General features: G+C 35.8%; 1 protein-coding gene across 5 annotated transcripts in view; it reads left to right on the forward strand.

Moving 5' to 3' along the window:
• The window catches only part of SCAF11 (SR-related CTD associated factor 11), a 70,364-nt gene that overhangs the window by 45,389 nt on the left and 9,806 nt on the right, over positions 1–15,169 (forward strand). For all 5 annotated transcript variants that reach the window (XM_029953473.1, XM_029953472.1, XM_029953471.1 and 2 more), the window contains 6 exons: positions 1,374–1,435; positions 8,042–8,100; positions 8,476–8,585; positions 9,524–9,625; positions 11,612–11,718; positions 12,363–15,074. In XM_029953473.1, coding sequence (XP_029809333.1) covers positions 1,374–1,435; positions 8,042–8,100; positions 8,476–8,585; positions 9,524–9,625; positions 11,612–11,718; positions 12,363–15,074 — 3,152 coding nt within the window. The remainder of the gene's footprint in view (positions 1–1,373; positions 1,436–8,041; positions 8,101–8,475; positions 8,586–9,523; positions 9,626–11,611; positions 11,719–12,362; positions 15,075–15,169) is intronic.

Here is a 15,169-nt window from a genome sequence, read left to right on the forward strand (position 1 = left end):
GCTGTTAGCACAGAGCCTGATGTGGGGCTCGAACCCACGAACGTGAGATCTGACCTGAGCCGAAGTCAGAGGCTTAACCGACTGAGCCACCCAGGCACTCAGAATATTAATTTCTTAACAGCATATATATTTAATTACCAAAACAGTCGACAATAGTTATTGTCACACATGTCACATGATACAAATTATGCCACAATTTGTAATCCTGCAGCTCTTTTGCTCTTTTTGGAAGTTATGGACTTCTTTGAGAATCTAAAGAAGGATGTAGACACCTACCAGAAAAATGTGTCATAAAACATACTTTTGTATATGATTTTTAAGGGATTCATGGGACACCCATTCCAAGAGCCCAACCATAAATCCAAATTAGTAACTGCATTACAGAAATTTTATTAAGATTTTCTTTTAACTGTATGAGTCAGCTTTCATTTTTGCATTTATGTTTAAATAGAAGATAGTAGCACCCTTTTCCCAGGCACACTGAAGAACTTCTGCAGCTTCATTCTCGATGTATCTATCACTAGCCATGACTGTCAGAGACATGCATTTTTGTGCTTTCTCTGAAGTACCCTATCTGAGAGTACAGTGGTCCACACCATATGTCCTGTAACAGCTTCATACAGTGGGTCTAACGCAGCTGAGATTGTTCATGTGTTGGACTGCTTTTTCTCAGGGATTTGTAGCAGTGGGATGGTGTACAGAAATCATAGATGCGGGGCGCCTGGGTGGCTCAGTCTGTTGAGCATCTGACTTCGGCTCAGGTCATGACCTCACGGTTTGTGAGTTTGAGCCCTTTGTCGGGCTCTGTGCTGACAGCTCAGAGCCTGGAGCCTGCTTCAGATTCTGTGTCTCCCTCTCTCTCTGTCCCTCCCCTGCTTGTGCTCTGTCTCTCAAACAAAAAAAAAGAAAGAAAGAAAGAAATAACAGATGCAAAATAATGATTTGCTTTCATCCACCAAATCAGCCCCTTCATGATTCCTCCCAAAGTGGAAAGTCTATTAGCTGTCGAATATAGTATATACTTTTTGGAGTCTGTGTATGTTTTTAGCATCTCAGTCAGTCTTCTATTTCCTGCATGTCGAATAGCCTCTACGGCACTTAGATATCGATTCATTGTTGCCTCTCCTTTCTAAAGCAGTAAAAAATCCTGACACCCCTCCCTTCCTGAGGGAAGAGGTGGCCATGGTTTTTTGTTTCTTGGTAATGAAACTCCATTGTAAGTCATAGGAGTAGGAGTGGCTGCTAGTCATGCTTTCTTTGCTAGAATTTAGAACTCTGTGCATAATTTCATTTTGATCGACAGTGAATTGAAATTAAATGAGCAGAATGACAATTTTCTCTTAGTTATTTCACCTCTTTGTTGATGTTTACAGAAAAAAAGTCATAAAAGAAGATCTGTTACATCCAAAACTTTATGATTTGAAGGTGACACATAGTAAGTTACTTTTTTTTAACTTGTATTTCTTATTTTTTTTTTTGTTTCTTACTTTAATACTTGTGTTGAAGTTCTTAGTAGTTATAGTTTAGTTTGGAAAATTGTCCTGCACAGAACTCCACTGAGCTCTGTACGTTGTGTCAGTCCTATATAAACTATTTTCTTCCTGGAGTCATTTGTGCTGTTCTCTGCTTCAACCCTTTTTATGCTTTGCTTGAAGGGATGGAAGAGACTGAGAGTGATTGAGTGCATGTGTGTGCATGTGTGCATGTGTTTGTGGTAGAAAAGGAAGAGTGTCTTCTAATTACTTGGTGGTTTGCAGCCTGCATGTGGTCTTAATTCCATTCATTAGTGCAGAAGTTCTTAGGGGAGATGAGATAAAATACCTGAAACTGTAAGCAGTAGTAGCCTTACAGTTGCTGGGAGAATTCTATGACCATGAGTGGTTAGTTCACAGCAGAAGTTGTGGTTTGGCCTCTAGCTCTACTTCTAATTCGAAACTTTGGAAACAAAGCACGTCTTATATATTTATCTACAGGAGCAGTTAAATACTACTGCCTTTCGTTCTTGTCTAGTACATGTTTCTCTCATTCAGGAACGCTTTGCAACAGGGCTTGAGAAAAATGGCATGGTAGTGCTTTGTGACTCCTCAGTACTGAGGCTGTTTATTCTGTTCCAAAGAACAGCTTACTGAGCTGTTTGTGAACAAGTGGTGAGCATTTATTTTCCAGATTAGGTTACATTGAATTTCTATTTATATATATCATTGTTCTTAAATGATAATCAACTGCATTTTTTATACATTATGAAGTTTGGATGTATTTAACTTTTTCTGATTGGAATTAACATGACCCCTCAGGTTTATAGGTCCTCACATTTACTGCCTCTGAACTTACTATTATTGTGAATTGCACTACAAGGGCTTCTGTGGTCAGATAGCATTTTTCTTTTGTTAAAAACTTTGGATATCAAAACTGTGCTTTTCCGTCATTGCTATAGGTTAGCATCCTTTTTTATGGATAATCTTTGCTCAGTAACTCTAGGATCTGATATAAAATTTAATGCTGAGGAAGACTGAATGATGTTATAGATTTTCTTTCGATAGTTTGGCATGCTCTCACTATATTAATGCTAATTTTAAGACTATTGTAATTTCCTTTAGCATCTATCTTCTGCCTGGACTTATTTTTAGAGAGATAACTGTTTCTGCTAAAAGATTAACACTGTCCAAGGCCTATAACCGAGCGCTGCGCCAACTAAGTTAAGATGCCTGAATTATTTGTTTGATTTAGGATAGTCAGAAATACTCATTCTAGTTTATGAGTGGGAACTACAGAAGTACTAATACCTACGTAATTATGAGGAAGTGTCTTACAGAACTAAGAAATTAAGTTAAGGTGAAGGTAGAGTTAGTGGCAAATGGTACTAATTAATTACTTCTTTGTTTACGCAGTTACACTGAACAGGAGCCATTGTGTCCTAAGAGGACTTCAAATTTGTTTTTACAGAAGAACTTGAGGAAATCTTGTCTGTCTCTTTATCTGGGATTGCTTAAGTAAATTTTAGAAGCAACTCAGTTTAGCTTCTTTCATTTTAAAAAAATTTTTTGAAGTAGGAAGGGGCTGTTCTTTGAACATTCATGTGTGAATTTATGCCGGAAGTTATTTATCTTTGTTATATGCTACTCAGACTAATGAATAGAGCGTATGAAACTATGAAATTCTTTTATCTGGATTATAAATGAGGAGTATAACATTAGTAAAATTCTAGCAGGCCTAATAGACAATTTTATTGGAAGTTGGGCCTCTTGGGTTTTATAGCAGTTTTTCCATCTGGGACTCTAGTAAAATTATGTAAACTGTTTAATTTAGTTTCTTCATTTAATGAAGATAGTGTTCCCTCACTAAAAATATTGGGAAAGTTTAGATAACATACCTTTTTAGCAGATTTGTTAAGGAAATGTCACTTTTCATTTTTTGCCAGTGCTAGATAACTGAGTTGTTATATTTTTTCAATTTTGAACTCCTTCATGTACTTTGTTCTTAATCTTTGGTTTGGGCGAATAGTTTATAATTGATGTAGTTTATAAAACGTATACCCTTTTCAGGCATTTTTTAATGGAGTACTTCTTTAAGTATATGCCATATCCATTTACTTATGGCTTTATTAACTTTGGAATCAATTAAACTGTAATTGGGTACCTGCCAAGTACTGGGCTCTAAACTAAGAGCCTTTTTTTATACAAGTTTGTATTGTAGAAAAAGATATTTTCATGAAACATCCCATACAATCCCAAATATACAAGCCCAAAAAGATTAGTATTTCATGAAACATATTTTAGGATATGCTGAATTCAAGCAAATAAGACAAACTTCCACCTAAGCATACCAGATTGATAAGCATAGTACCTGTTTAATTCTCTAATCCTTCCCAAAACCCTACTAAATTGAGAACAAAGGAATGACAAATTTAAAGCCATAAGACAAAGAACTGGAGAGAAGAGACAGCAGATAAGGGATGTCCACAAAGATTGAACGTGATTCTGTGAGGTGAATGGTAAATCGTCTTAGCAAATGGGGCTCCTGGCTGGTCAGTTGGTAGACCATGCAGCTCTTGATTTTGGGGTGTGCATTCAAGGCCATGTTGTGCATGGAGTTTACTTAAAAAATTATCTTAGCATAAAGCTGAAACCTAAACCTTTCATAGGGAAAGTGGAGTTGAGAAGAAATCCAGTTCACATACCACAGAACCTTAGACTGCCTTGAATCTGAAGGCAGAGATGTGGGTGGTGCCAAAAATCAGAATTGGAAAAATGTTCTAAATGACTTTATCCTGCAGATTCTTGACTGAACAGGGTAGGGAGAGGAGTCTACACGCAGGCAAAGACTGGAGGCTTAGTCTCTAAAGTGAGTGGTTAAGCCAGATTAGAACTCTGGCACAAATGAGGATAGAGGAAACAACTGTAAAGAGAAGGAAATTAAGTCAAATGTTAAGGCCTTTTAGTTCTTTACCCATGATCATTTCCCAAAGCACTAGCAGTCTTGCTTACTCCCAAAGTGGGAGATAGGAGGCATCTTCTGGGATACTGTTTTGCCTAAGAGAAAAGACTTGAGATACTGATATTTGGGAGTCTCCAAATTAAAAAGCCAGATCTTAGTTTGATCATCCTACAGTGAAACTTGTTAGTTGAAAGGCTCTGACCACCCATCCTCACCATTTTCAGTCAGTATTTTAGTGCCTCACAAATTAAGGGTCACCAGATATTTGAGGGACACCTCCAATATAATAGAGATCAAAACAGACAAAAGGAACCTGATAGAACAAACCAAGTACTGGGAAACAGGGAACAACTTAAAAATTAATATTCTCAGAGATAAGAGAAGGGATACTTCCTCATTAAAACAGGAAAGACAAAAAAAAAAAACTTTAGGAAATGAAAAATATAGTAGAGATTTTAAAAATTCAGCATGAACAGATAAGCTGAGAAGTCTCAAAAAGTGGGATGAAAAGCTAACGAAACAACACAGAGTATTAATCTGTGAGATTCAGTACTGAATATTAAAATTTCAGAAAGGAAAAAGTTCAAAAGGCAGAAGTTATAAAGAAAAGGTACTACAAAGAAAATTTCTCAGAATAGTAAGGTGTAAGTATCCAGATAAAGACTTAACACCAAGTAAATTAGGAAAAACCTGACATGCTTCATAAAATTCTAGAACTCTGCAGATTACACTTTCCTAAGAGGTTCTGGAGAGAGAAGACCATGTATAAAAGAATGTTGTCAACAATGGTGGAGCACTAGAGCAATGCCTTGAACATTTTGGGGAAAATAATTACTGACCAAGGACATTCTAAACCCTGTTAAACTGTCAGTCAAATGTTAGGGTAGAATGAAGACATTCTCAATCATATAAGAGCTCAGAACTTGATTCTCATACACATTTTCTCAGAATTCTACTGGAGGATGTGCATGCTTCACTAAATGAGAAAGTAAATGAAGGAACAATGTGAGATTCAGATAATGAGTTCTGACCCAGCAAAAAGATAAATGGGATTATTAGGATGATGGTAGAGGGTAGTTGAGAATGATCTGTTAAACAGCTTTTAGAGAGTTACCAGCTCAGACTGGAGCAGGGCAAAGGAGTATTTCCAAGAGAGTAGGAAACAGTCTTGGTGGATGCATTGATGTGTTTGAGTGGATTAAGAGGTGATTTATACTTGTAGAGATAGTTAAATTAATGATAGGTAATATAGAGAAAAAAGGAGAAAAAACAAAGTAGTTATGAACCTTAGGAAAAGCAAGATGTTGTACATGAAAAATAATAATTCATGGTTCAGCTGTGGATAATGTTTATATAGTTACAATGTAATATTGCTTATATCACATGTTGATACATCAAGAACATTGGGCGGAAGCCCCTAAGAGGTGGGTAGGGCAGTGGTATAAGAATATAGTCCTTATCTGCTGTGGTAAAAAGAAAAAAGTTATTAGAAAATACCTGAAACCAAAAAAATCAAGGCAGAGTAGTGTAAGCATGTTATTTAGAAATAAAGAAGCAAATATTAGAAAAAACCCTGAAGGGATATGATGAGTGATTTTAGGGAATGGGCATTTCTATACTTTTTCTCTTTAAGCCTAGATGTGCTGTTTGACTTCTTAAAGTATGTACATGTATTTATACTTTGATAAAAAATGAAAAGGAGTGCTTGGGTGGTGAAATGAAAAGGGGCACCTGAGCGGCTCAGACGGTTGAGCGTAGGGCATGATCTCGCGGCCTGTGGGTTCAAGCCCCGTACTGGGCTCTGTGCTGACAGCTCAGAGACTGGAGCCTGCTTTGGATTCTGTGTCTCCCGTTCTCTGCCCCTCCCCTGCTCGTACTCTCTCTTTCTCAAAAATAAATAAAACAGAAAGAAATGAAAAGGCTATCATTGCTGTCCAAAGGCAGGTAGATTAGTAGGGTGGATTTGTGAAATGGTCTCTAGGAGACCACAATCTAGAGAAATCCACCAGTATTGAATGTTTTTGAGATTGTTATTGGAGCTGCTCAGTAATTACCTGAATATCACCCAGAAATCGGTGAAATAGCATTTGAACTAGATACTCATATTTAACATTGGCCAGAAAACTAACAGTTATTCCTGTAGAGAGCATTCTAATGGTGGCTTCCTGAGTTAGGGTTCTAAGTGAAGGAATGATGTGTGAATACAATATACCCAGTAACTAGTAAGTGAATGAACCCCATTAGGGTATGAAGGACACGATATGGTACAACACAGCAAATCTATATCTTCTAAAAATGTGGCTGGGTACCTATCACTTTCTTATTCATGGCTTCTTTATGCAATTTAAATCATTATCATCTTTTAAATATACATTGAAGAATAAGAAAATAAGCTCCTGGGACTCAGCCAGCACCCCTCTTTCTCCATTGTTGAAATTACATTTGTTAGAACAGTTCTGGGTGGGAAATGTGTGAAGAATGTAAAACAGCTGTTGTGTAGTAATTTAAAAGGAAATTAGTATGCTATTAAGTAGAAAGTAGCCTATTACCAACTGGACTGACAGAAGAAACCCAAATACATATGGTCTTACATTAGCAGGAAACAGGCCTCCTCGTTAGAATGATTTATTTTTAACAAAGTCAGTAGGCCCTTTGTGAGGCAAGCAAGGCATTAGATTGAAAAGACCTGTAGTCATTTGCATTGTACACTTTTTCTAGAATTAGGAGGCGAGAGCAGTGACAACAGGACCAGCAGCGGTTTATTGAAGATAACAAATGTATCGATAGGTAGAGATGACTCATAACATAGGCTTCATGAAGAAAAACTAAGAGCAGGAATCTGTAAAGATGTTAACACAATTTTTGTGGTTAGCAGAAACTGTCCTTTGTCTTCCTTAATGTGGAAGTATGTATCCATTGAAATAAATTTCCAGATGTGACAGGTAAAACCAAAAAAAACCCCAAATCGTAAGCCGTGTAGCCAAAAACATTGCTATAAGAGACCTATTTTATCAAAACTTCTGCTCGTGTTAATTTTAATTATCAAGTTTGAGGAGGAAGGAGGGTACTTGATGTTGGTGCCAGTAGCTAAATGATAATTTATGGATGAAAAGGGCTGATGACCCCAGTTCCTCTGATCAGCTCCTACTTGGTTTCAGTTAACAGTGCCTGATATTTAGGTTACAGCTAGAAAGAACATATTAAGTGTAGTACTGCTGTTAAATAATTTGACATCTTGTGTGTGTGTGTGTGTGTGTATGTGTTTTTTTGTTTTTTGTTTTTTGGGTTTTTTTTTTGTAACAAGGTGGTTTAAGTTTGCAGAGGCTGCCAGAAAATGTCAACTAGAGTCTTAATACTAATGCTCTGAGCATGCTTCACATCAGTTTTGTGTTGTGGCCTTTTCTTTGTACCTGCAGCTTAACAAGATAAAATCAGCATTTGGGAAAATTATACAAATGCAAATACTATTATTTTAAATTTAACTTTCCTACATACTTTAACTTTCTCTTGTCAATATGCCAGCATATGCCAGTATCAGCACTGGTTTACAGCCTTTTAAACTAAAAATTAAGACAAGGTAATGGAGTTTTTCTATGTCTTTGTACAGGAAACTCTACACACAGTGAAATGGAAGGAAAGAAAAATGCAACAATAAAGATAAATAAGGTTTGTTCAAATAGAGGCGCCTGGTGGCTCAGTTGGTTAAGCGTCTGACTTCAGCTCAGGTCATGATCTCACGGTTCGTTCGTGCGTTTGAGCCCCGTGTCAGCGCAGTGCCTGCTTGGGATCCTCTGCCTCTCTCCCTCCCTCCCTCTGTCTGTCTTCCTCTTTCTCTCTCTCTTTCTCTTTCTCTCAAAAATAAACTTAAAAAAAAATAAGATTTGTTCAAATAAAGAAAAATCTTTTTCTTAGATAATAACACTTCATGGTTGTTTAGTTCATAACTCTACCTCAGGTATATCAACATGTTTAAATTATAATTATTACTTATCATGGAGGTTTGTTGTTTGCTGTTTCACTAACTTCTTTTTACTCTTCTAGCCTCGAAGATCAAATCAGTGTACAAGTCAGTGCTTCAGAAATTTTTTCTCCAATATATTTTCTTCTAGTAATCACACTGGAGAATCTTCTTTTACCTGTAGAACTTACTGGTTAGTATTTTCTACTTTTAATGGATGCTTTTATACTTGATGTTTAATTGTTATAATTAACTTTTGGTGTTTAAGTTGTAGCTCAGTAAAGCTCATAAAGGCTTACCTTGTATTTTGTTTTTGTTTCTTTTGGAAAACAAATTAGTTCAAGGAAGGAGAATACCTATTATTTTGTGATCCTCTGTATTATGTGATGACTGCCTATAATATAGTGGGTTTTGTTTTCATTAATAATGAGTTATTCTACACAGGCTTTTTATATAATAGAGAAGTAAAGCTACTTGTTAAATTGTAATTAAGCAGACCCCTTTTAGAGTAGGTCCAGTCGTCTTTGAATCTGTAGTGACTGACGTGTAGATACTAAGTAGGTACTTAATGGAATTTGAAGATTAATTTGGGGTTTTAAAATCACTTAGCTTTGGTTGAAAGAAGAAGGCAGGTTAAGATTGTATGATTTAATTTTAGAGTGTGGCTCAAGGTACCACAGAAAACAGTCACATCTGAGTAGTCGTTTAAAAATCTGAACTATATCCATTTTTGGTTCCAGTAACTATACCTTCCACTATTTTTTCCTTTTGTTTTACAATTAATTTCAGATGGGAAACAGTTGCAGGTAGAGTTTTTGCTGGCACTGCTTGCTGCAGCTTTGATTCATGGGATAGAAAATAGTGTTGCTATTTTTTCTCTCAGTAATAAGGATATTATTCTAAACTGACTTTTAAAATATCCTGTCACCTAAGATATAAATTCACCATTATCTTTATGAATCAGATCAAAAATTTTACAGGAGTCAAATTCATTTTGAAGGTGTTTAGATAAAGGTACTTATTCTTTTAAATGTGGTTTATAATGCTAGTGCTATTCATGTTATTTACCCATTTGTAATCCTGAACTTAAATTTCTGGAGTTCTGATGAAGGTCTAAAATTTATCTTTTAGTACAGAATTTATAGAGGTCAATGAGATGAATGCATTGATTAGGGAGAAGAGACAGGAATTGGAATTGTCATGGTTTCCTGATACATCACCTGGGATTGGAAGGTAAAAAAAATTGTTTACCAAAGTGTTCACATGCTAACATGAGCACAAGATACCATCAATACTTAAGCACAGAGGTATCTTAATAGTTGTGTTTCTAAGAAAGTTTTATGCAAATTAAACTTGGTGTTTCAAATACCTAAAGAAGATTGCTATTTAAAGAACCCTTTTAAAAATACCCTTATTTGTTTAATAATAAATATTTTAATATTTATTTGAGTCATTGAAAAGGGAGAGCATCAAAATGATAAGATTCATTGTTAGTAATTGCATTCATATCTGTCATCCTTTTGTTTCCCCCATTCCAATCTTACCTTTGGGCTGTGAGTTGATGCATTGCTTTTGTCATGATATTTCCCTCTCTAAAAGAGTCTTCTCAATAACTATTTGATCAAGTCTTCATACTTTGTCCTGGCATTCTTGACTTCCCATAATATAGACCTTTCTTAGTTTAAGTCCTGAAGCTACTGTCACATTGCTAGGTGTATTATATATATACTTAATTCAAGTTTCCATGTAAAGATTAAAGTCCTTACCCGAGTTTTATATTCATTCCTGTAATGTTATAACTTTATCTTATATAACACTGCAGTATAGTTCTACATAGGACTTTCACCATCTAGATGGTGGTGGAGCATCAGTAGAAGTAAAAATAGGAAATCCAGATATATATAATATAAAATCTCAAAGTTGTATCTTTTTGTGTATGTATAAGTTGCACATTGTTTTTGAGGCTTTTCTCCACCTACTTCACAATCTCACCTTATACTGGATAAAGTAGTTTTTGTTAGGAGACCTGAACTGAACAAATACGAATCAGAAAAAAGCTGAGGGTTTGGATGCAGAAACTTAGGTCCATAGGAACACTGGGAGCTTAGGTTGTAAAACTTTATAATAAAGCAATAGAAATCAGTTCTTTTTAAAAATTATTTATTTTGATGTTTGTACTTTTGATACATTCTGTGAAACAAATCTAACAAAAAATATAACCATGTGTGTATGATATGCTTCAAATTCAAGTGATACCATTCTGTTTCCAAGTTTTGTTATTTATTCATGGATGGATTTCTCTTTAACCTTACTAATTCCATTAAAACCTTGATTTGATTAACTTGGATAAATTATCTCTTTGGTTGTCCAGAAAGGGAAGGGGGTGGGGCACAAGGGGCATGAAGGCACTTTCTGGTTGGTGGAAATGTCCTGTTTCTTGGTTTGGGGGGTGGTGGTGATGGTGGTTCCACAGATACACAGGTCATCAGAGTGTGCACTTAAAGTCTGTGCATTTTATTTATCTATGCATTTTATTATCCAAATTGATTATTATCTTTTAGAATAGAGAAGAAAAACTGAAAAAAAAAGAAAAAATATTACATTAAATTATTTAAACAAAAAACATATATATGAAGTTACCCTTCATCTCTTTTTGTCATTAGTTTATCAGAAAAAACATGCTTTTAAAAAGTTTCTGTTCCCCACAAGTGCCCTCCTAGGGAAGAGCACTGGGTGTTATATGGGAACCAATTTGACAATAAACTATTAAATAAATAAATAAAATAAAATAAAATCAGAGCATAAATATAAAAAAAATAAATAAAACTTAATCATTAATAACAGTTGCCAAATTTGATTGATCTCTAATTCAGCTATAATACATTAACAGTCTAGTTCTGAGAGCATAGCATTTAATCATGTGCCATTATTTTAAAAAGATTTGTGTTAAATTTTTTAAAAGATTACTTTGCTATAAAATATAGTCACATGGGAATTAAAAAAATAAATAAAAAGTTTTTGTTTGTAGCCAACTGGCAGCCATATTTGAACAATGAGTAACCTTGAATTCACATTGTTAGCTATTTTGGCAAAAAATAATTTAAATACACTGTATTTTAAAGTTGCTAGCCTCATTTGGAAAAATTAATAATTTTAAATGGTATGATTTTTTTAAGACATTTAAACAAAAAATGTCTTTGTTTTGTTTTGACTTTTCAGAATTGGTTTTATACCCTGGAATATTGAAACACAAGTGCTTCCTCTCATCTCTTCTGTGTTGCCAAGAACTATTTTCCCAACAAGTACCATATCTGTAGAAAATTTTGGTAAAGTTTGTGAAATGTTCTTCTAGTTTTTAAAAAATTATTAGCTTTTTTCACTATCCTAAAAAAGTGAGTAAAAATAAAATATAGGTAGGAAGTTTTATGTATTTCTGTCACTATTTAGACAGGGACTTGACTTCTAAGATGTTCCAGGTAGAATTTTTTTTTTTTTTTTTTTTTTTTACTTTAAGAAATTATATCTTCAATACTTTGAGGAACTGGTTAGAAGTCTCCTTTCTGTTTAGGGCTTCAGTGTCTAAAATGTACATCTTTAGAAGTTACATCTGCTATTAATTATGAACAAACAGTTTCAGTCTTTATATATTTGTGGATGACTTGTTTGCTCTTGCATTTTGCCTACGTAATACCAAGATGGTAGATATCACACCAAACATAATTTCTCCCCCCCCATAAAGCATCCACATGAATTCAAATCTTGTGATAACTTATTTCCATAGCATTGAAAGAACCAGATAAATACCTGCTGTTAACTTAGATGTTAGTAGCTATTCATAATTTGATTCACAAGTATATTTTGTTTCACTCTATTATAGACATTATTTTATGCTAACATAAGCTGAAGCCAAACTATTATCATTTTATTGAAACAAACTTATTTCTTACTTTAAAAAAATATATATCATTAGGTACCTCTTGCAAGGGATATGCATTAGCATATACTCAAGAAGGAGAAGAGAAGAAGCAAACTTCTGGTACATCAAACACCAGAGGATCAAGACGAAAACCTGCAGCAACAACTCCTACAAGGAGATCTACACGAAACACGAGAGCTGAAACAGTCAGTCAGTCCCAGAAATCCCCAGTATCAAATACTTCTGGGTGTGATGCCCCAGATAACAACAATCCATCTGTAAGTGTTTCCTCTCCCGCTGTGTCAGAAAAGCAAACAAGACAGGCTCCAAAACGGAAGTCTGTAAGAAGAGGAAGAAAACCACCTTTATTAAAAAAGAAACTTCGGAGCTCTATACCTCCCCCTGAAAAATCATCTTCCAGTGATTCAGTAGATGAAGAAACAGCAGAATCTGACACACCACCTGTGTTAGAGAAAGAGCACCAATCAGATGCAGAAAGTAGTAACAGTTGTACTGTGCAGGCAGGTGTTGAAAAGGAGTCTGCTAATGACTTGAGAAGTTGCAGTGAACAGGCAGAAGATTGTGAGGAACATACTGAGACCCATGATACAGAGAAAGCAATAGAATCTTTATATTCTGAGTCTCATACCGAAGATCTTCCTTTACTAGTTGGAGAGGAAGAGGATATTCAAAAAGTTGAGGATACAGGTATAGAGGTGAATGTTTTATGTTTAGAAAGCGAGACTCCTAAAAATATTTCTGGAAGAGGAGATAATTCATTAGAAAATCAAGATCAAACATCTAGACCTTCAGAATCTGAGGTAAAAGCAGACAGATGTACAGATCATCCTTCAGATGATTTTCCTACATGTTCAGGATCTGAAATTGAAGTATACCAACCTGTACCAAGCTTGGGTGAGTTACCAGAGAAAACAGAGTCAGTGGTTAATGAAGAAGAAGTTATGGAAAGTCCTATAGTAGAAATTGTTGATCATAAAGATTCAACAGTAAAAACAGAACAGCTTGTAGGCAGCCCTAAATTAGAGTCTTCTGAGGGTAGAATTGTACAGATAGTGAACAAAAAATCCATAGAGGGCTCAGAAGTTCAATTGCTTGGGCATGTTGAAACTGAAGATGTAGAAATAATTGCAACACGTAAGACTTCAGAGGATGAAAATTTAAACAGTATTCAAGACTCTGAAAATAATTTATTAAAAAGTAATCTTAACACCAAATTGGACAAATCTTTAGAAGAAAAGACTGAATCTCCTGTTGAAAATTCCAGATCTACAGAATTGCCTAACAAACACACTGAACAAACTCAGAAGCATTTTAATGAAGACAACAATGAAATGATACCTATGGAGTGTGATTCATTTTGCAGTGACCAGAATGAATCTGAAATTGAACCTTCTGTAAATGCTGATACCACACAGTTGAATGAGAATTCTGTGGAGTACAGTTCTCAAAATAATATGCCATCTTCTGATCCTGCAAATGGAAAGGTTGAAACTGTATGTCCACCATCTGAAAGCCCAATAGATGTGATGGAGAAAGCCAAAAAGCCTCGTACCCGAAGATCTAGATTTCATTCCCCATCTACAACTTGGTCTCCCAACAGAGATACAGCACGAGAAAAGAAGAGGTCTCAGTCTCCATCTCCCAAAAGAGAAACTGGAAAAGAAAACAGGAAGTCTCGATCACCATCTCCCAAGAAAGAATCTGCAAGAGGACGTAGAAAATCTCGTTCTCAGTCCCCAAAACAGGATATGGCAAAAGAAAGGAGACGATCTCAGTCTCGATCTCCAAAAAGAGATAGCACAAAGGAAGGCAAAAGATCTGCATCACTCTCCCCCAAAAGAGACACTTCTAGAGAAAACAGAAGATCTCAGTCAAGAGTCAAAGATTCCTCCCCAAAAGACAAATCCAGGTCTCGGAGCAGAGAAAGGGAAAGTGATAGAGATGGGTCACGGAGAGATCGAGATCGAGAAAGAAGAACCAGGAGATGGTCTAGGTCCAGATCTCGTTCAAGGTCACCATCAAGATCTAGAACCAAAATTAAGAGTTCATCATTCGGTAGAAATGACAGAGACACTTACTCTCCTCGGTGGAAGGAAAGATGGGCAAATGATGGTTGGAGATGTCCACGAGGAAATGATCGGTACAGAAAGAATGATCCAGAGAAACAGAATGAAAATTCAAGAAAAGAAAAAAATGACATCGGTCCAGATGCTGAGGATCCCAAATCTGCTGACAAACATAGAAATGACTGTCCCAGTTGGGTAACAGAAAAAATAAATTCTGGGCCTGATCCAAGGACCAGAAATCCAGAAAAGTTAAAAGATTCTCACTGGGAAGAAAACAGAAATGAAAATTCAGGGAATTCTTGGAATAAAAACTTTGGCTCTGGTTGGATGTCTAACCGTGGTAGAGGTAACCGTGGCAGAGGCACTTACAGAGGTGGTTTTGCCTATACGGATCAAAGTGAAAATCGGTGGCAGAACCGAAAACCCCTCTCAGGGAATTCAAATAGTTCAGGAAATGAGTCTTTCAAGTTTGTGGAACAGCAGCCCTATAAACGGAAAAATGAGCAAGAGTTCTCATTTGATACACCAGCAGATAGATCTGGGTGGACATCTGCATCTAGCTGGGCTGTGAGAAAGACTTTGCCAGCAGATGTACAAAACTATTACTCAAGACGAGGGAGGAATTCTTCAGGTTCACAGTCTGGATGGATGAGACAAGAAGAGGAACCAACTGAACAAGGTAACATCTCTATTTAGCAACACTTTTATTTGAGTAAAGGGATTATAAATTTAAAACTTTATATATATGAATTGTAATGATCTGTACTTCATTTT

This window comes from Suricata suricatta, chromosome 10 (genome assembly GCF_006229205.1).
Source record: "Suricata suricatta isolate VVHF042 chromosome 10, meerkat_22Aug2017_6uvM2_HiC, whole genome shotgun sequence".
NCBI lineage: Eukaryota > Metazoa > Chordata > Mammalia > Carnivora > Herpestidae > Suricata > Suricata suricatta.